Source organism: Porites lutea, chromosome 7 (assembly GCF_958299795.1).
Source record: "Porites lutea chromosome 7, jaPorLute2.1, whole genome shotgun sequence".
NCBI classification, from domain to species: domain Eukaryota; kingdom Metazoa; phylum Cnidaria; class Anthozoa; order Scleractinia; family Poritidae; genus Porites; species Porites lutea.
In genome coordinates, this window is record NC_133207.1 from 11,649,374 (window position 1) to 11,672,155 (window position 22,782).

The following is a 22,782-nucleotide window of genomic DNA, read 5'->3' on the forward strand; positions in this document are numbered from 1 at the left end:
GATTAGGGTTAGGGTTAGGGTATTGGATATTTTCTCCCTTTTTTACATGATCCCTTTGACTCAGCGGATTTAACCTTTGTTTTTTAAAGTATGGGAAATTTTCACACCATCCAACACACAATTTTGTAACAAAACACACTTTATTGTTGGGCTGACGCCACCATGCAACCTTGCCTCTACTATTACAGCAATATAAAACTAATCTAGTGAAAAGAAATCTAGTGAAAAAGTTAAAACCTTACAAAGCCATAAGGGTAGGTAACCCCTGTTCCTTTTTCAACCACTCGCTTATCCCAATTGACACCAAACACTTTGACTAAATCTGTTAAGCTGACTGTCTTATTCGTGTTATCTCTGACAAAATGATCCTTTATTGCTATTTCCATGACTCTTCTTCGTTCCAAGGGCTCTGACAGTTCCTGTTGAATGTGCTGCATCATGGAGTTGCAGTTTAATACCTGGTTGGTTTCATAGGAGCTCTTGGTTCCTTTATTCTTGCGTTCGTACTTGCCACCCTTCGTCTTGTGACAGTAGGACTTCGGTCCTGCTGATCCAAACAGTGTGATGGCATCTCCGTCGAGTTCGTCTGTCATTTGACCAAGGAACACCCCAGTGGGGATCTTTACGTCTCCTTCTTTGTAACTATAGATGACTTAATCTGTCATAGTACAGCACTTGTTCTGCTAACTTTTCTAATTCCGCATACAATTTAAGACGTGCAAGCGAAGTCGTGAAACAGGCAATACAAATGTTTATTTTCCCGCCGCTGTCACAGGCGTCTTCGTGTTTCAACACACTCACTTCCATGACATCTTCGTTAAAGATTCTCACATCTTTGACCATAACGGTTTCATCCTGTACAATTTTCTGCCAGACGTCTTCGTCCTGAATCGAAATGGCTTGTGTGTGATGCTCGTTCTCGCCAAATTTTTCCCAGAAGCTGTTCAACATAAGCTTGGCCACTTGTTTCCTCCCTGGATTTTTCTCAATTTTGGTTGGATCCAGCTTAATACCTTCGTGCTTTTCGTACTGTCTTACGTACTCAACTTTTTGTTCTTCTGTTTCTACGTCTGACGGCCATCCACTGGCTTCTGTTTTGTGTTTGAGCCATGTGTTTACATATGGTGCAAATAAACCATGACTCCTTTGTTCCTCTGGAAAGTGCCAGAGTTCGTAGATTTTCACAATGTGATATCCTTTCTCTACAGCTTTCTGCAATTCTGGCGTACACCAGATACCTCTCAACATTCTTTCTTCGTCACTGTGTGGACACAAATTACTTCTTTCATGCCACGGTCTTTCTAATTGATCCTCTGCACACTTTACACACAGAGGAAACAACAATTTTCCATTCAATTTTACTGGCAGCACTGGATGTAGTAACTTTTCTGGAGCGAGGACATCGACTTTAGCAATTCCAAAGTAATCTTGGATGTTTTGGTTCACAGGGTTGACAATGATGTGAGGGTGCCCAATGGGATACGTCCCATACTTGTTGATGGTGGGGTAAAGGCTCGTAAAATCTTCATATAAAATTTTCTCGTTGTCTTCTGCCTGGTAATGGCATTTCGCCATGCCTGTTCGACCTCCATAGAACGCCACTCTGGGATCTAGGGGGGAAACCCAGGTCATGTTGCTCACCATGGCCTGTAGTTGCTCGTTCTGCTCCAATTCTTTTCTAAAGTCGCACTCCCATTTTTCCACGACGTTGTAACCTGCTTGTTTCAACAAATCTATTTTAAACTGGGTGACTTGATATAACTCTTCGACTGTCCTGTCTGGATGGTGGAACGTTTTCACATGTCTGCCATTCGGTTTACACTTTTTACACCCGTGGTATTCGCACCCTTGAAACTCGAAGACTGTTTTAGTGGGGGGATCATAGCCGTCGACTTTCACTGTTCCTCTTTTTACTTGAAGCGTCTGTTCGCCACCATTGCGGGTATGCTTGATACGATTACCGCCTAGTTTCAGATCTTCCAAATACAACCATTGTAAAGCGATTTTACTTTGGTTCACTTTTAATCCACCCCATCCAAGGGTTGGTTCAATAGCAATCGTTTTTGGCTCCATCTGATAGTTACGCCAGAAATAATGACAAGCTGATGCAATGGTAATACATTGGGTCAGCGGATTAAACCCTGCTTCCTGCATGGTATCCTCAGCAAACTTGAGACAACCTTCTCTCAACAATTGGACATCACTTTTACAATAGTCCAACATTTCTGTTTGGAAGTTCCAACTGTTTCCTTCTTTCGCTTGTTGAGCATGCCAAGTCTCGCATTCTTCTTTCTTCTCCTCTGTCATGTGCTGTGGCTCGTCGTACTTCAGATCAGGGATGGGGCCCTCATACCGCCAATTCTCCAGCTTAGAAAATTTATGCGGGAAAAATCCCTTCTTCAGCTCCGTCAATCCGAAGGTCTTAGGAAATTGACTCAACGGCATATTGAGAAAGTTCAAAGAATCTTTAAAGATTAGATTAGCATGCTTGAAGTGAAGAATTTTTGTTCCCGTGCCCATCTGATCTGTCACTTTCAAATTTGAATTGTAGAGGGTGTTGGTAGTTAACACACCATCAAAGCCTTTCAGATTGTGAATAAAGATAGTAAACTCAGGTGCTTTGTCAAGTCCTTGTTCTAATTTTTCTGCCTCAGACCAGTTCTGCAGAGTTTCAAGAAACAAAATCACACAGTTTGTACCCCAATGATGATAAATGGTTTTGCTATATCCACGTGTATAGCAAATGAGAACAGGAATGAATGTTTTCGTGCTGTCGGTGATACATTCTATATCAGCAAACACCAAATCATCTGCATAGATCTTCTTAGGTCCCTTTAGGAGCTCTGTTTGTTTTGGCATGCGTTGTTCAACCATGTCAAAAGTGATATCGTCTGGTTCTATTTCTTCATCCAGCAGTTGGTCAATCACTTTTTCTCGCAAGGTGTTCAATCGTTCTTCGTATGCTTGTGCTTTGATATCAGCCATAGGCACACCGCTGTTAATCTGATCCAATTCTTGTAATTTTTTCTTACGTTTGGCAACCAACTCATCAATCATGGTTTGTGTGTGTTCGTCTGGTAGACCTTCAACGATCATTCCCAATAACTTTTCCTTTTTCTTTTTCTTTCTTCTTAAATCGTGGAGTTGTGTTTGAAATTGCTTTTCTTCCTCGGACGTGATAAAACATTTGTGTTCTTAAATGTTCACATACTCCAAACAATGTTTGCATTGTGTATGCAGACATTTGTGTGGCAGCTCTTTGTTGACTTTATAGGACACCATACACTTGGAACATCGTTGAAATTGGTTGCAGGTGCTTTTCATTTCCATAATGGAGGGAAGTTTTTCATTTAGACGTTGCTCCAATTGTTCTTTCATTCCTTTCAACTCTTTATCCTCGTCTTCATGTTGAATGAGATGTGCTCTAAAGCATTGTTCCCCATAGAATTCCCGTTTGCATGCTCTACAGCTGCGCTCTGGTTTGGCCCATAACGTAAAATCTTGGCAACCATCCTCATCCTTGATCTTTTTCCTTTTGCAGGCTGGACAATTTTTAGCCTGGCACCTGTGATGGGCACTGTCCTCTGTGTTGTAGCCTTTACAACACTTTTTGCAGAAATAGTTGCGATTCATAAACCCAGGGATGGAATAGAGACCATCATAATGTGCTTTCTCTTGGTTGTTGTCATCCACGTACACAGATTTCACTAGAGCAATGGTCTTATCTTCGTCTTCATACTTGTCTCCTTTACAGATCACACCGCTCCGTGCTGCATCCACTACAATGATTCTAAAACCTTTTGGTCCCACGTACTCTTGGAATTGGTTTACTTCGTCTAAACCACATAAACCTTCTGGTACACCGGCTTCTTGATGGAGCTTTTTGGCTTCTTTGAGCTGTTGTGAATTCTTCCCCCGATCTTGACGAATAGTTTTCAAAGGTGTTGTCTTGACCAGCTTGGCGTTTGGCATACTCTCGCATCGTGACAATGGCACGAGCGCAACAGAGAGTATCCTTGTTCTTTATTTCACACACACACTTGGATTCCTTCGCCATGTGTTCCCATATTTTTTGACCTGGGGCTGCACCTGCTCTCTTACCGCCTTTTCGTTCCGGTCGGCTGAAAAGTACGGATGCTGAAAACCCCACATCATTGTTAATGAACTCACCGCTGTTCAACACCATGGAAAGTTTCGTCAATAAGGCTTGTGTCAGTTGAGCTCTCTGGGTAAAATAACCCACAGGAATTTTCCATGTTTCTCCTGTTAAACCTTCCCGTCGGTGTCGGCGACTCCCAATTTGGAGCTTCATCCAGTAATCCTCTGGGATTTCAATTCATTAATCAGATTGTCAGTGGCTACGCCAATGGCATGGGTTGCTCCAATATTCAAATCTCCGTTTGGTTTTTGTTCACGTTGTTGGTCTAAGGTCATGATAAATTTTTGGTTGACTACAGCATTGTTTTTCCAACGTTTCGCTGGTCCCAATTTCTTCACATCCGCGACAAAGAGCGGGTTGGGGCCGCCACCATATTCTTCCGTAGTATCATTTGTTGTTTCACTAACAAATGGTTTCTGTGATTTTGCCTCTGGTTTGGAATCCACTTCGTTCGCACGTTTGGTACCTCGGGTTGTCACAGCGCCACCTTGTTGACTTTCATCACTTAACCTTGGAACCTTGTTGGAATGAAGTAACTCCATCCTTGCTAATTCTTCGTTGGCCTCTGCTTTACGCATGGCTCCTTCGGAATGGAACTTTCTTACATGTCTTAACATGTCATCTTTTCTTGTAAATGTGGACTCACAGTGTGGACATGGAACAGGATCTATTTTCTTCCCACAGTATTTCTTATGACAAGAGAAATTACTCCAGTTTTTAATTTTTGTTCCACACGTAGGGCACGGTCTCGGATAAGTAATCGGCATCGTGAGAGCTCCGCACAGTACAACAAATCGTAATCAAATGAATTTACTTGTCGGTGTCCTTCTTTTATACTCTCCGTTAGTGTAAAAATGACGTCATGTTCTAAAAATAGAAACACGTCATCAGGCTTGCTCAAACTTGCCCCGCTGTCATTAGCATAAACAATGATTGAACAATGATTTAAAAAAAAGAAAAAGAATAACATGTTTAGCAGAACGAGGTTTTAATCCTCGGACCTCTGGGTTATGAGCCCAACACCGTTTTCACCGTTGTCACTCTTGTCACCGTTGTCACTGTTGTTATAGTTGTCACTGTTTTCACTGTTGTCATGGTTGTCACTGTTGCCATCGTTTTCACGGTTGTCACTGTTGTCACCGTTGTCACTGTTATCATTGTTGTCACTGTTTTTTACCGTTGTCACGGTTGTCACGGTTGTCACCGTTGTCAGTGTTGTCACTGTTGTCACCATTGCCACTGTTCTCTCTGTTGTCACCGTGGTTACTGTTGCCACTGTTGTCGCTTTTTTCGCACTTGTCACTGTTGTCACCATTGTCACGGGTGTCACTGTTCTGACCGGTTTAACCGTTGTCACTGTTGTCACTTTTGTCACAGTTGTCACCGTTGTCACTGTATTTACCGTTGTCACTGTTTTCACTGTTTTCACTGTTGTCATTGTTGTCACTTTTTCCTTTGTTGTCATCGTTCTCACTGTTGTCACCGTTGTCAATGTTGTCACTGTTGTCACGGTTGTCACTGTTGTCACCGTTGTCAGTGTTGTCACCGTTGTCACTGTTGTCACCGTTGTCACTGTTGTAAGTGTTGTCACGGTTGTCACAGTTGTCACGGTTGTCACTGTTGTCATTATTGTCACGGGTGTGACTGTTATCATCGGTTTAACCGTTGTCACTGTTGTCATTGTTGACACTTTTGTCACTGTTGTCATCGTTGTCACTGTTGACACTGTTGTCACGGTTGTCACTGTTGTCACCGTTGTCAGTTGTTGCCACTGTTGTAACGAATGCCACTGTTGTCACCATTGCCACCCTTCTAACCGTTGTCACTGTTGTCACGGTTGTCACGGTTGTCACTGTTGTCACCATTGTCACTGTTGTCATCGTTTTCAGCGTTGTCAGGGTTGTCATCGTTGTCACCGTTGTCACTGCTGTCTTTATTGTCAATGTTGTCACTGTTGTCACTATTGTCTTTGTTGTCACCGTTGTCACTGTTGTCACAGCTGTCACTGTTTTCACCGTTGTCACTGTTGTCACTGTTGTCACGGTTGTCACTAATGTCACTGTTGTCACCATTGTCACTGTTCTTACTGTTGTCACCCTTGTCACCGTTGTCACTGTTGTCACCGTTGTCACTCTTCTCACTGTTGTCACCCTTGTTACTGTTGTCACGGTTGTTTCTGTTGTCACCGTTGTCAGTGTTGTCACTGTTGTCACTCTTCTCACTGTTGCACTGTTGTCTCCGTTGTCACTGTTGTCACGGTTGTTACGGTTGTCACTGTTGTCACCATTGTCACTGTTGTCATCTTTGTCAGCATTGTCACCGTTGCCATCGTTGTCACCGTCGTCACTGTTGTCACAAGTGTCAATGTTGTCACTGTTGTAAGTATTGTCACTGTTGTCACAGTTGTCACTGTTGTCACGGTTATCACTGTTGTCACCGTTGTCACGGTTGTCACTGTTGTCACCGTAGTCAGTGTTGTCACTGTTGTCACGGTTGTCAATGTTGTCACGGTTGTCACTGTTGTCACCATTGTCACTGTTGTTATCATTGTCACCGTTGTCACCGTTGTCACCGTTGTCATCCTTGTCACCGTTGTCACTGTTGTCACCGTTGTCACCATTGTCGCTGTTGTCACTGGTGTCCCCGATTTTCACGGTTGTCACTGTTGCACCATTGTGACTGTTGTCATCATTGTAACCGTTGTAACAGTTGTCACTGTTGTCACTGTTGTCACGGTTGTCACGGTTGTCACCATTGTCAGTGTTGTCACTGTTGTCACTGTTGTCACCCTTGTCATTGTTGTCACTGTTTACACCATTGCCACTGTTGTCACTGTTGTCACTAATGTCACCGTTTTCACCGTTGTCACAGCTGTCACTGTTGTCACCATTGTGACATGTGTCACTGTTGTCACCGGTTTAACTGTTGTCACTGTTGTCTCCGTTGTCACTGTTTCCACGGTTGTCACGGTTGTCACTGTTGTCACCATTGTCACTGTTGTCATCATTGTCAGCAATGTCACCGTTTTCATCGTTGTCACCGTTGTCACTGTTGTCACTATTGTCAATGTTGCCACTGTTTTCCCTATTGTCTTTGTTGTTACCGTTGTCACTGTTGTCACAGCTGTCACTGTTGTCACCGTTGTCACTGTTGTCACGGTTATCACTGTTGTCACCGTTGTCAGGGTTGTCACTGTTGTCACCGTTGTCAGTGTTGTCACTGTTGTCACCGTTCTCACTGTTCTCACTGTTTTCACCCTTGTCACTGTTGTCACTGTTCTCCCTATTGTCACTGTTGTCACGGTTGTCACGGTTGTCACGGTTCTCAGTGTTGTCACCGTTGTCACTCTTGTCATCGTTGTCACCGTTGTCAGCATTGTCACCGTTGTCACTGTTTTCACTGTTGTCGCTCTTGTGGCCGTTGTCACTGTTATCATTGTTGTCAATGTTGTCATGGTTGTCACTGTTGTCACCATTGTCAGTGTTGTCATCGTTGTCAACGTTGTCACGGTTGTCATCCTTGTCACCGTTCTCACTGTTGTCACTGTTGTCACCTTTGTCACTGTTGTCACTGGAGTCGCCGTTGTCACCATTGTCACTGTTGTCACTGGTGTCGCCGATATGCCACGGTTGTCACTGTTGTCACTGTGTTCACCGTTGTGACTGTTGTCAATGTTTTCACCGTTGTCACTGTTGTCACTGTTGTTGCTGTTGTCACTGTTTTTTATCGTTGCCACCCTTTTCACCGTAGTAACAGCAGTCACTGTTGTCACCAGTGTCACGGGTGTGACTGTTATCACCGGTTTAACCATTGTCACTGTTGTCATTGTTGTCACTTTTGCCTTTGCTGTCATCGTTCTCACTGTTGTCACCGTTGTCACTGTTGTCACTGTTGTCACGGTTGTCATTGTTGTCACCGTTGTCAGTGTTGTCACCGTTGTCACTGTTGTCACTGTTGTCACCGTTGTCACTGTTGTAAGTGTTGTCATGGTTGTCACTGTTGTCATTATGGTCACGGGTGTGACTGTTATCATCGGTTTAACCGTTGTCACTGTTGTCATTGTTGACACTTTTGTCACTGTTGTCATCGTTGTCACTGTTGACACTGTTGTCACGGTTGTCACTGTTGTCAGCGTTGTCAGTTGTTGCCACTGTTGTCACGGTTGCCACTGTTGTCACCCTTGTTACCCTTCTAAACGTTGTCACTGTTGTCACAGTTGTCACGGTTGTCACTGTTGTCACCATTGTCACTGTTGTCATCTTTGTCAGCATTGTCAGCGTTGCCATCGTTGTCACCGTCGTCACTGTTGTCACAAGTGTCAATGTTGTCACTGTTGTAAGTATTGTCACTGTTGTCACAGTTGTCACTGTTGTCACAGTTATCACTGTTGTCACCGTTGTCATGGTTGTCACTGTTGTCACCGTAGTCAGTGTTGTCACTGTTGTCACGGTTGTCAATGTTGTCACGGTTGTCACTGTTGTCACCATTGTCACTGTTGTTATCATTGTCACCGTTGTCACCGTTGTCATCCTTGTCACCGTTGTCACTGTTGTCACCGTTGTCACCATTGTCGCTGTTGTCACTGGTGTCCGCGATTTTCACGGTTGTCACTGTTGCACCATTGTGACTGTTGTCATCATTGTAACCGTTGTAACAGTTGTCACTGTTGTCACGGTTGTCACGGTTGTCACCATTGTCAGTGTTGTCACTGTTGTCACTGTTGTCACCCTTGTCATTGTTGTCACTGTTTACACCGTTGCCACTGTTGTCACTGTTGTCACTAATGTCACCGTTTTCACCGTTGTCAGAGCTGTCACTGTTGTCACCATTGTGACAGGTGTCACTGTTGTCACCGGTTTAACCGTTGTCACTGTTGTCTCCGTTGTCACTGTTTCCACGGTTGTCACGGTTGTCACTGTTGTCACCATTGTCACTGTTGTCATCATTGTCAGCAATGTCACCTTTGTCATCGTTGTCACCGTTGTCACTGTTGTCACTATTGTCAATGTTGCCACTGTTTTCACTATTCTCTTTGTTTTACCGTTGTCACTGTTGTCACAGCTGTCACTGTTGTCACTGTTGTCACTGTTGTCACGGTTGTCATTGTTGTCACCGTTATCAGTGTTGTCACCGTTGTCACTGTTGTCACTGTTGTCACCGTTGTCACTGTTGTAAGTGTTGTCACGGTTGTCACAGTTGTCACGGTTGTCACTGTTGTCATTATTGTCACGGGTGTGACTGTTATCATCGGTTTAACCGTTGTCACTGTTGTCATTGTTGACACTTTTGTCACTGTTGTCATCGTTGTCACTGTTGACACTGTTGTCACGGTTGTCACTGTTGTCACCGTTGTCAGTTGTTGCCACTGTTGTCACGGTTGCCACTGTTGTCACCCTTGTTACCCTTCTAAACGTTGTCACAGTTGTCACGGTTGTCACGGTTGTCACTGTTGTCACCATTGTCACTGTTGTCATCATTGTCAGCGTTGTCAGGGTTGTCATCGTTGTCACCGTTGTCACTGTTGTCTTTATTGTCAATGTTGTCACTGTTGTCACTATTGTGTTTGTTGTCACCATTGTCACTGTTGTCACAGCTGTCACTGTTGTCACCGTTTTCACTGTTGTCACTGTTGTCACGTTTGTCACTAATGTCACTGTTGTCACCATTGTCACTGTTCTTACTGTTGTCACCCTTGTCACCGTTGTCACTGTTTTCACCCTTGTCACCGTTGTCACTGTTGTCACCGTTGTCACTCTTCTCACTGTTGTCACCCTTGTTACTGTTGTCACTGTTGTCTCCGTTGCCACTGTTGTGACTGTTGTCACGGTGGTCACTAATGTCACTGTTGTCACCGTTGTCACTGTTCTTACTGTTGTCACCCTTGTCACCGTTGTCACTGATGTCACTGTTGTCACCGTTGTCAGCATTGTCGCTGTTGTCACTGGTGTCAACGATTTTCACAGTTGTCACTGGTGCACCATTGTCACTGTTGTAATCATTGTAATCGTTGTCACTGTTGTCACTGTTGTCATGGTTGTCACCGTTGTCAGTGTTGTCACCGTTGTCACCGTTGTCACTGTTGTCATTGTTGTTGCCCTTGTCAATGTTGTCACGGTTGTCACGATTGTCACTGTTGTCACCATTGTCACTGTTGTCATCGTTGTCGTCGTTCTTATTCTTGTCACCATTGTCACTGTTGTCACTGTTCTCACCGTTTTAACTGGTGTCACGGATTGTCACGGTTTTATCTGTTGTCACTGTTTTCACGCTTCTCATGGTTCTTACTGTTGTCACCATTGTCACTGTTGTCACTGGTGTCACGGATTGTCACGGTTGTCACTGTTGTTACCGTTGTCACTGTTGTCACCGTTGTGAGTTTTCTCACTGTTGTCATGGTTGTCACTGTTGTCAGTGTTGTCACCGTTGTCACTGTTGTCCCTTTTGTCACCCTTTTCATTGTTGTCACTGTTGTCACCGTTGTTACCGTTGTCGCCGTTGTCACCGTTGTCAATTTTGTCATTGTTGTCGCACTTGTCAATGTTGTCACGGTTGTCACGATTGTCACTGTTGTCACCATTGTCACTGTTGTCATCGTTGTCACCGTTCTCATCCCTGTCACCGTTCTCACTGTTGTCACTGTTCTCACCGTTTTCACTGGTGTCACAGATTGTCACCGTTTAAACTGTTGTCACTGTTTTCACGCTTCTCACGGTTGTTTCTGTTGTCACCATTGTCACTGTTGTCATCGTTGTCACCGTTGCCACTGTTCTCCCTGTTGTGAACGTTGTCACCATTGTCACTGTTGTCACTGGTGTCACGGATTAACACGTTTGTCACTGTTGTCACCGTTGTGAGTTTTCTCACTGTTGTCTCGGTTGTCACCGTTGTCACCGTTGTCACTGTTGTTACCGTTGTCACTGTTTTCACTGTTGTCACGGTTCTCACTGTTGTCCCCGTTTTCACTGTTGTCACTGTTGTCACCAATGTCACTGGTTTTTACCATTGTCACTGTTGTGACTGTTGTCACGGTTGTCACTGTCGTCACTGTTGTCACTAATGTCACCGTTTTTACCACTGTCACAGCTCTCACTGTTGTCACCATTGTCACGGGTGTCACTGTTGTCACCGGTTTAACCGTTGTCACTTTTGTCTTTGTTGTCACTTTTGTCACTCTTGTCATTGTTGTCACGGTTGTCACGATTGTCACTGTTGTCACCATTGTCACTGTTGTCATCGTTGTCGCCGTTCTTATTCTTGTCACCATTGTCACTGTTGTCACTGTTCTCACCGTTTTAACTGGTGTCACGGATTGTCACGGTTTTATCTGTTGTCACTGTTTTCACGCTTCTCATGGTTCTTACTGTTGTCACCATTGTCACTGTTGTCACTGGTGTCACGGATTGTCACGGTTGTCACTGTTGTTACCGTTGTCACTGTTGTCACCGTTGTGAGTTTTCTCACTGTTGTCATGGTTGTCACTGTTGTCAGTGTTGTCACTGTTGTCACCGTTGTCACTGTTGTCACTGTTGTCACCCTTTTCATTGTTGTCACTGTTGTCACCGTTGTTACCGTTGTCGCCGTTGTCACCGTTGTCAATTTTGTCATTGTTGTCGCACTTGTCAATGTTGTCACGGTTGTCACGATTGTCACTGTTGTCACCATTGTCACTGTTGTCATCGTTGTCACCGTTCTCATCCCTGTCACCGTTCTCACTGTTGTCACTGTTCTCACCGTTTTCACTGGTGTCACAGATTGTCACCGTTTAAACTGTTGTCACTGTTTTCACGCTTCTCACGGTTGTTTCTGTTGTCACCATTGTCACTGTTGTCATCGTTGTCACCGTTGCCACTGTTCTCCCTGTTGTGAACGTTGTCACCATTGTCACTGTTGTCACTGGTGTCACGGATTAACACGTTTGTCACTGTTGTCAACGTTGTGAGTTTTCTCACTGTTGTCTCGGTTGTCACCGTTGTCACCGTTGTCACTGTTGTTACCGTTGTCACTGTTTTCACTGCTGTCACGGTTCTCACTGTTGTCCCCGTTTTCACTGTTGTCACTGTTGTCACCAATGTCACTGTTTTTTACCATTGTCACTGTTGTGACTGTTGTGACTGTTGTCACTGTCGTCACTGTTGTCACTAATGTCACCGTTTTTACCACTGTCACAGCTCTCACTGTTGTCACCATTGTCACGGGTGTCACTGTTGTCACCGGTTTAACCGTTGTCACTTTTGTCTTTGTTGTCACTTTTGTCACTCTTGTCATTGTTGTCACCGTTGTCACTGTTGTCACCGTTGTCACCGTTGTCACCGTTGTCACTGTTGTTACGGTAGTCCAATGTTGTTACTGTTGTCGCCCTTGTCACCGTTGTTACTGTTGTCACCGTTGTCACTGTTGTCATGGTTGTCACGGTTGTCATGGTTTTCACTGTTCTCACCATTGTCACGGGTGTGACTGTTATCAACGGTTTAACCGTTGTGAGTGTTGTCATTGTTGACACTTTTGTCACTGTTGTCATCGTTGTGACTGTTGTGACTGTTGCCACGGTTATCACTGTTGTCACCGTTGTCTGGGTTGTCACCGTTGTCACGGTTGCCAGTGTTGTCACCATTGTCACCCTTCTCACCGTTCTCACTGTTGTCACGGTTGCCACTGTTATCACCATTGTCACTGTTGTCATCATTGTCCGCGTTGTCAACGTTGTCATCGTTGTCAATGTTGTCACTGTTGTCACTATTGTCATTGTTGTCACCGTTGTCACTGTTGTCACGGTTGTCACGGTTGTCACGGTTTTCACTGTTGTCACCATTGTCACGGGTGTGACTGTTATTAACGGTTTAACCGTTGTCACTGTTGTCATTCTTGTCACTTTTGTCATTGTTGTCATCGTTGTCACTGCTGTCACTGTTGTCACCGTTGTCAATGTTGTCACGGTTGTCAGGATTGTCACTGTTGTCACCATTGTCACTGTTGTCATCGTTGTCACGGTTCTCATCCCTGTCAACGTTGTCACTGTTCTCACCGTTTTCACCGGTGTCACAGATTGTCACGGTTTTAAGTGTTGTCACTGCTTTCACGCTTATCACGGTTGTTTCTGTTGTCACCATTGTCACTGTTGTCATCGTTGTCACCGTTGCCACTGTTCTCCCTGTTGTCACCGTTGTGACCATTGTCACTGTTGTCACTGGTGTCACGGATTGTCACGGTTGTCACTGTTGTTACTGTTGTCACCGTTTTCACCGTTGTGACTTTTCTCACTGTTTTCACGGTTGTCACCGTTGTCACCGTTGTTACGGTTGTCCAATGTTGTCACTGTTGTCGCCCTTGCCACCGTTGTTACTGTTGTCACCCTTGTCACTGTTGTCACCGTTGTCACTGTTGTCACGGTTGTCACGGTTGTCACGGTTTTTACTGTTGTCACCATTGTCACGGGTGTGACTGTTATCAACGGTTTAACCGTTGTCACTGTTGTCATTCTTGTCACTTTTGTCACTTTTGTCATCGTTGTCACTGTTGTCACTGTTGTCATTGTTGTCATTGCCATTGTTGTCATTGTTGTCGCACTTTTCAATGTTGTCACGGTTGTCACGATTGTCACTGTTGTCACCATTGTCACTGTTGTCATCGTTGTCACCGTTCTCATCCCTGTCACCGTTGTCACTGTTCTCACCGTTTTCACTGGTGTCACAGATTGTCACGGGTTTAACGGTTGTCACTGTTTTCACGCTTATCACAGTTGTTTCTGTTGTCACCATTGTCACTGTTGTCATCGTTGTCACCGTTGCCACTGTTCTCCCTGTTGTCACCGTTGTCACCATTGTCACTGTTGTCACTGGTTTCACGGATTGTCACGGTTGTCACTGTTGTTACTGTTGTCACCCTTGTCACTGTTGTCACCGTTGTCACTGTTGTCACGGTTGTCACGGTTGTCACGGTTTTTACTGTTGTCACCATTGTCACGGGTGTGACTGTTATCAACGGTTTAACCGTTGTCACTGTTGTCATTCTTGTCACTTTTGTCACTTTTGTCATCGTTGTCACTGTTGTCACGGTTGTCATTGTTGTCACCGTTGTCAGTGTTGTCAACGTTGTCACGGTTGCCACTGTTGTCACCATTGTCAACCTTCTCACCGTTCTCACTGTTGTCACGGTTGTTACGATTGTCACTGTTATCACCATTGTCACTGTTGTCATCATTGTCCGCGTTGTCACCGTTGTCATCGTTGTCAATGTTGTCACTGTTGTCTTTTTTGTCAATGTTGTCACTGTTGTCACTATTGTCTTTTTTGTCACCGTTGTCACTGTTGTCACTGTTGTCACTGTTGTCACGGTTATCACTGTTGTCACCGTTGTCACGGTTGTCACAGTTGTCACCGTAGTCAGTGTTGTCACTGTTTTCACCGTTGTCACTGTCCTCACTGTTGTCACTCTTGTCACTGTTGTCACTGTTGTCACCGGTGTCACTGTTGTCACTGTTGTCACCGTTGTCTCTGTTCTAACTGTTGTCACCCTTGTCACCGTTGTCACTGTTGTTACCGTTGTCACTGTTGTCACTGTGGTCACGGTTGTCATGGTTGTCATGGTTCTCAGTGTGGTCACCGTTGTCACTGTAGTCACCGTTGTCACCGTTGTCACCAATGTCACCGTTGTCACCTTTTTCAATGTTGTCACCCTTGTCACCGTTGTCACTGTTGTCACCGTTGTCAATGTTGTCACAGCTGTCACTGTTGTCACCATTGTCAATGTTGTCATTGTTGTCACCGTTGTCATACTTGTCACCGTTGTCACTGTTGTCACCGTCGTCACCATTGTCACTGTTGTCACTGGTGTCAACGATTGTCACAGTTGTCACTGGTGCACCATTGTCACTGTTGTCATCGTTGTAACCGTTGTCACTGTTGTCACTGTTGTCACGGTTGTCATGGTTGTCACCGTTGTCAGTTTTGACAGTGTTGTCACCGTTTTCACTGTTGTCACTGTTGTCACCCTTCTTAATGTTGTCACTGTTGTCACCGTTGTCACCGTTGTCACTGTTGTCACTGTTGTCATTGTTGTCGCCCTTGTCAATGTTGTTACGGTTGTCACGATTGTCACTGTTGTCACCATTGTCACTGTTGTCGTCGTTGTCACCGTTGTGATCCTTGTCACCGTTGTCACTGTTGTCACTGTTCTCACCGTTGTCACTGGTGTCACGGATTGTCACGGTTTTAACTGTTGTCACTCTTTTTACGCTTCTCACGGTTGTTACTGTTGTCACCTTTGTCACTGTTGTCATCGTTGTCACCGTTCCCACTGTTCTCACTGTCGTCACCGTTGTCACTGTTGTCACTGTTGTCACTGGTGTCACGGATTGTCACGGTTGTCACTGTTGTTACCATTGTCAATGTTGTCACTGTTGTGAGTTTTCTCACTGTTGTCACGGTTGTCACAGTTGTCACCGTTGTCACTGTTGTCACCGATGTCACTGTTTTTTTGCCAGTGTTACTGTTGTCACTGTTGTCACGGTTGTCACTGTTATTACCGTTGTCAATAATGTCACCGTTTTTACCGTTGTCACAGCTTTTACTGTTGTCACCATTGTCACGGATGTCACTGTTGTAACCTGTTTAACCGTTGTCACTGTTGTCATTGTTGTCACTTTTGTCACTGTTGTCATCGTTGTCAGCGTTGTCACTGTTGTCAGCGTTGTCACCGTTGTTATTGTTGTCACTATTGCACTGTTGTCACGGTTGTCACTGTTGTCACTGTTGTCAGTGTTGTAAGTGTTGTCACCATTGTTACTTTTTTTTTTTACTAATTTCACCTTTCTCAGCGTTGTTACTGTTGTCACCGTTTTCACGCTTGTCATGGTTGTTACTGTTGTCACTATTGTCACTGTTGTCATTATTGTCACCATTGTCATCGTTGTCACTGTTGTCACTAATGTCACTGTTGCCACCGTTGTCACCATTGTCTCTGTTGTCACAGTTGTCACTGTTGTCACTGTTGTCACGGTTGTCACTAATGTCACCGTTTTGACTGTGTCACAGCTGTCAGTGTTGTCACCACTGTCATGGGTGGCGCTTTTGTCACTCTTGTCATCGTTGTCACCGTTGTCACTGTTCTCACTGTTGTCACCATTGTCACTGTTGTCACGGTTGCCACCGTTGTCACTGTTGACACCGTCGTTATTGTTGTCACTTGTTTAACCGTTGTCACCTTGGTCATTGTTGTCACTTTTGTCACTCTTGTCATCGTTGCCATCGTTGTCACTGTTGTCACTGTTGTCACGGTTGTCACTGTTGTCACTGTTGTCACCGTTGTCACTGTTGTGACTGTTGTCACCCTTCTCACCGTTGTCACTGTTGTCACCGTTGTCACTGTTGTCACTGTTGTCGCCCTTGTCAATGTTGTCCCCGGTTTCACCGTTGTCAATGTTGTCACGGTTGTCACTGCTGTCACCATTGTCATCGTTGTCACCGTAGTCACTGTTTCTACTGTTGTCACGGTTGTCACTGTTGTCACCGTTGTCAGTGTTGTCAGTGTTGTCATCATTCTCACTGTTCTCACTGTTGTCACCCTTGTCACTGTTGTCACGGTTGTAACGGTTGTGATGGTCGTCAGTGTCGTCACTGTTGTCACTCTTGTCATCGTTGTCACCGTTGTCACTGTTGTCACTCTTGTCACTGTCGTCACCCTTGTCACCGTTCTCACTGTTGTCACCGTTGTCAATGTTGTCATGGTCCTCACGGTTGTCACTGTTCTTACCATTGTCACTGTTGTCATCGTTGTCACCGTTGTCACCGTTGTCATTCTTGTCACTGTTGTCACTGTTGTCACTGTTGTCACCGTTGTCACTGTTGTCACTGTTGTCACCGTTGTCACCATTGTCAGTGTTGTCACTTGCCTCACCGATTCTCACGGTTGTCAATGTTGTCACGGTTGTCACTGTTGTGACCATTGTCATCGTTGTCACCGTTGTCATCTTTCTCACCGTTGTCACTGTTGTCACCGTTGTCACTGGTGTCACGGATTGTCACGGTTTTCACTGTTGTCACTGTTTTCACGCTTGTCAACATTGTCATGGTTGTCATTGTTGTCACCGTTCTGACTGTTCTCACTGTTGTCACGCTTGTCACCGTTGTCACTGTTGTTACCGTTGTCACTGTTTTCACTGTTGTCACGGTTGTCACTGTTGTCACTGTTGTTACCGTGGTCACTGTTTTTACCGTTGTCACTGTTGTCACGGTTGTCACTGTTGTCACCTTTAACACTAATCTCAAAATTTTCAGCGTTGTCACAGCTTTCACTGTGGTTACCATTGTCACGGGTGTCACTGTGTTAACCGCCTTAACCGTTGTCTCTGTTGTGATTGTTGTCACTTTTGTCACTGTTGTCATCGTTCTCACTGTTGTCACTGTTGTCACGCTTGTCCGCGTTGTCACCGTTGTCAGCGTTGTCACCGTTATTGTTGTCACTGTTGTCACTGTTGTCAATGTTATGTTGTTACTGTTGTCACCGTTGTCTCGGTTGTCATGGTTGTTACTGTTGTCACCATTGTCACTGTTGTCATCATTGTCACCGTTCTCACTGTTGTCATCGTTGTCAAAGTTGTCACCGTTGTCACCGTTGTCACGGTTGTCATGGTTGTTACTGTTGTCACTATTTTCACTGTTGTTATCATTGTCACCATTGTCATCGTTGTCACCGTTGTCACCCTTGTCACCGTTGTCACTGTTGTCACCATTGTCACTGTTGTCACAGTTGTCACGGTTGTCATGGTTGTTACTGCTGTCACCATTGCCACTGTTGTCATCATTGTCACCGTTGTCACCGCTGTTATCGTTGTCACCATTGTCACTGTTGTCACTATTGTCACCGTTGTCAATGTTGTCACTGTTTTTACCGTTGTCACTGTTGTCACGGTTGTCACTGTTGTCATCGTTGTCAATAATGTCACCGTTTTCACTGTTGTCTCGGTAGTCACTGTTGTTACCTTTGTCACCGTTATCACCCTTGTCATTGTTGTCACCGTTGTCACTGTTGTCACTGTTGCTGCTGTTGTCGCTGTTCTTGCCGTTTTCACTGTTGTCACCATTGTTACGGTTGTCACTGTTGTCACCGGTTTAACCGTTGTGACTGTTGTCATTATCTTCACTTTTGTCACTGTTTTCATCGTTGTCATTGTTGTCACTGTTGTCACTGTTGTCACCATTGTCACTGTTGTCACTGTTGTCACCGTTGTCACCGTTGTCACTGTTGTCACTGTTGTCACTGTTGTCACTGTTGTCACGGTTGTCACGGTTATCACAGTTGTCACTGTTGTCACCATTGTTACTGTTGTCATCGTTGTCACCGTTGTCATCATTGTCACCATTGTCACTGTTGTCACCGTTGTCACTGTTGTCACTAATGTCACGGTTGTCACCGTTATCACCCTTGTCACTGTAGTCATCGTTGTCACTGTTGGCACTGTTGTCGCTGTTGTCGCTTTTTTCGCCGTTGTCACTGTTGTCACCGTTGTCACTTTTGTCACTGTTGTCACGGTTGTCACGGTTGTCACGGTTGTCACCGTTTTCAGTGTTGTGACTGTTGTCACCGCTGTCACTGTTGTCACTGTTGTCACGGTTGTCACGGTTGTCACGGTTCTCACTGTTGTTACCATTGTCACTGTTGTCATCGTTGACACCGTTGTCACCGTTCTCAGCGTTTTCACCGTTTTCACTGTTGTCACTGTTGTCACCAATGTCACTGGTGTCACGGATTGTGACGGTTGTCACTGTTGTCACTGTTTTCACGGTTGTCACGGTTGTTACTGTTGTCACCATTGTCACTGTTGTCATCGTTGTCACTGTTGTCACATTTCTCACTGTTTTCACCGTTGCCACTGTTGTCACTGTTCTCACCGTTGTCACTGTTCTCACTGTTGTCACCGTTTGTGACTGGGTTATGAGCCCAGCAATCTTCCACTGCGCTACTCTGCTCTCGTTGTTTTTTCCTGCTGTATTTTTGTATTTAAGCCTCAACATTGAACTCGACTGATGTCTTCGCCTCGTTAGGATTGGGACATTCGCTTGCTTGGTTAGGGCATTTTCTTTACTAAGGATTAAACATGCAACTCGGATTGACTTGAATTGACCTAACTGACTTGATTGGCTTGACTTACTGCGTCCTTAGCAACTGATGGTATCCGCGTTGTCCGATAAAAAGTTATCCAAATTTGTGCGGGACTAGACCCCCTTTACTACTGAAGGACTGGGTTACACTACACCTATGGGTGCGTCACCTTAAGTGCAGCCTATGTTGGTTACCTCTAGTTTAAGAATCACTTGCTTACACCACACATATAGGTTTCCAACCTTAAGTGCAGCTTGTGTTTCTATGTTCCACCTACAGAATCACTGGGTTACGCTACACCTATGGGTGCGCCACCTTAAGTGCACCCTATGTTGGTTACCTCTACTTAGAAAATAACTGGTTACACTACAGTTATGGGTGCGCCACCTTAAGTAGAGGCTATGTTTGTTACCTCTACCTTCAGAATCACTGGGTTTCATTTCACTTGTTAATGTCCTACCTTAATTGAAGCTTCTGCTTATTAGCTGTACCTTCAGAATCACTGGAAGAGACTATACTTATTGGTGTCCAGCCTTAAGTGCAACGTATGATTGTAAGGTCTCCTTACAGAATCACTGAGATACACTACACTTAGGGCTACGCCACCTTTACTGCAGACTATGTTGGTTACCTCTAGTTTAAGAATCACTTGCTTACACCACACAAATGGGTGACCAACCTTAAGTGCAGCCTATGTTTGTATGTTCTACCCACAGATTGACTGAGTTAAACTACACTTATGGGTGCGCCACCTTCAGAATCACTGAACTACACTACACGTATGGGTGTCCAACATTAATCGATGCCTATGTTTGGGAGCCCTACCTACAGAATCACTGGGTTACACTACACTTATTGGTGTGTAGCCTCAAGTGCAGCCTATGACTGTTATGTCCACTTACACAATCACTGGATCACACTAGAATTATGGGTTCCTCACCATCAGCGTTACACCACACATATGGGTGTGCAGCCTTAAGGGCAGCCTGTGTTGGTTAGCTCTACCCAAAGAATCACTGAGTACACTACACTTATTGGTGTGTAACGTTAAGTTTAGTCTATTGTTGTTAGCTTCACCTACAGAATAACTGGCTTACGCTACACTTATGCATGCGCCACCTTAAGTGCACACTATGTTGGTTACCTCTACCTAGAGAATCACTGGTTACACTCTAGTTATGGGTGCGCCACCTTAAGTAGATCCTATGTTTGTAACCTCTACCTTCAGAATCACTGGGTTTCATTTTACTTGTTGGTGTCCTGCCTTAATTGAAGCTTCCGCTTATTAGCTGTGCCTTCTGAATCACTGAAATAGACTACACTTATTGGTGTCCAGCCTTAAGTGCAGCGTATGATTGTAAGGTCTCCTTACAGAATGACTGAGATACACTACACTTATGGGTACGCCACCTTTACTGCAGACTATGTTGGTTACCTCTAGTTTAAGAATCACTTGCTTACACCACACAATGGGTGACCAACCTTAAGTGCAGCCTATGTTTGTATGTTCTACCTACAGAATGACTGGGTTACACTACACTTATGGGTGCGCCACCTTCAGAATCACTGAACTACACTACACGTATGGGTGTCCAACATTAATCGATGCCTATGTTTGGGAGCCCTACCTACAGAATCACTGGGTTACACTACACTTATTGGTGTCAAGTTTCAAGTGCAGCCTATGACTGTTATGTCTACTTACACAATCAATGGATCACACTAGAATTATGGGTGCCTCACCATCAGCGTTACACCACACATATGGGTGTGCAACCTTAACGGCAGCCTGTGTTGGTTTGCTCTACCCAAAGAATCACTGAGTACACTACACTTATGGGTATGTAACGTTAAGTTTAGTCTATTGTTGTTAGCTTCACCTACAGAATAACTGGCTTACGCTACACTTATGCATTCGCCACCTTAAGTGCACGCTATGTTGGTTACCTCTACCTAGAGAATCACTGGTTACACTCTAGTTATGGGTGCGCCACCTTAAGTAGATCCTATGTTTGTAACCTGTACCTTCAGAATCACTGGGTTTCATTTTACTTGTTGGTGTCCTGCCTTAAATGCAGCTTCTGCTTATTAGCTGTGCCTTCTGAATCACTGAAATAGACTACACTTATTGGTGTCCAGCCTTAAGTGCAGCGTATGATTGTAAGGTCTCCTTACAGAATGACTGAGATACACTACACTTATGGGTACGCCACCTTTACTGCAGACTATGTTGGTTACCTCTAGTTTAAGAATCACTTGCTTACACCACACAATGGGTGACCAACCTTAAGTGCAGCCTATGTTTGTATGTTCTACCTACAGAATGACTGGGTTACACTACACTTATGGGTGCGCCACCTTCAGAATCACTGAACTACACTACACGTATGGGTGTCCAACATTAATCGATGCCTATGTTTGGGAGCCCTACCTACAGAATCACTGGGTTACACTACACTTATTGGTGTCCAGCCTCAAGTGCAGCCTACGACTGTTATGTCTACTTACACAATCGCTGGATCACACTAGAATTATGGGTGCCTCACCATCAGCGTTACACCACACATATGGGTGTGCAACCTTAAGGGCAGCCTGTGTTGGTTAGCTCTACCCAAAGAATCACTGAGTACACTACACTTATTGGTGTGTAACGTTAAGTTTAGTCTATTGTTGTTAGCTTCACCTACAGAATAACTGGCTTACGCTACACTTATGCATGCGCCACCTTAAGTGCACGCTATGTTGGTTACCTCTACCTAGAGAATCACTGGTTACACTCTAGTTATGGGTGCGCCCCCTTAAGTAGAGCCTATATTGGTTACCTCTACCTTCAGAATCACTGAACTACACTACACTTATGGGTGTCCAACCTTAATTGAAGCTAATGCATTTTAGCTGTACCTTCAGAATCACTGGAATACACTACACTTATTGGTGTCCGGCTCTACCTACAGAATCACTAAGTTACACAAGACTTATGGGAAGGCCGCGTTAAGTGCAGCCTCTGTTGCTTACCTCTATTTTGAGAATCACTTGGTTACACCACACATATGGGTGTCCAGCCGTAAGGGCACGCTTTGTTGGTTAGCTCCACCTACAGAATAACTGGTTTACACTACACTTATGCATGCGCCACCTTAAGTGCACCCTATGTTGGTTACCTTTACCTAGAAAATGACTGGTTACACTACAGTTATGGGTGCGCCACCTTAAGTAGGGCCTATGTTTGTAACCTCTACCTTCAGAATCACTGGGTTTCATTTCACTTGTTGGTGTCCTACCTTAATTGAAGCTTCTGCTTATTAGCTGTACCTTCAGAATCACTGAAATAGTCTACACTTATTGGTGTCCAGCCTTAAGTGCAGGGTATAATTGTAAGGTCTCCTTACAGAATCACTGAGATACACTACACTTATGGGTACGCCACCTTTACTGCAGACTATGTTGGTTACCTCTAGTTTAAGAATCACTTGCTTACACCACACAAATGGGTGACCAACCTTAAGTGCAGCCTATGTTTGTATGTT

The 22,782-nt window shown here is 44.6% G+C and overlaps 1 protein-coding gene across 1 annotated transcript; it reads right to left on the reverse strand.

Moving 5' to 3' along the window:
* Positions 1–642: 642 nt before the first annotated feature.
* On the reverse strand, positions 643–3,096 carry LOC140944449 (uncharacterized). The gene has a single exon (XM_073393591.1). The coding sequence runs from the start codon at positions 3,094–3,096 to the stop codon at positions 643–645; it is 2,454 nt and encodes an 817-aa protein (XP_073249692.1).
* Between the last annotated feature and the right edge of the window lie 19,686 nt (positions 3,097–22,782).

Bases quoted from the DNA above. Each gene is read 5' to 3' on its own strand.
- LOC140944449 (XM_073393591.1), bottom strand. From the start codon at position 3,096: ATGATCGTTGAAGGTCTACCAGACGAACACACACAAACCATGATTGAT.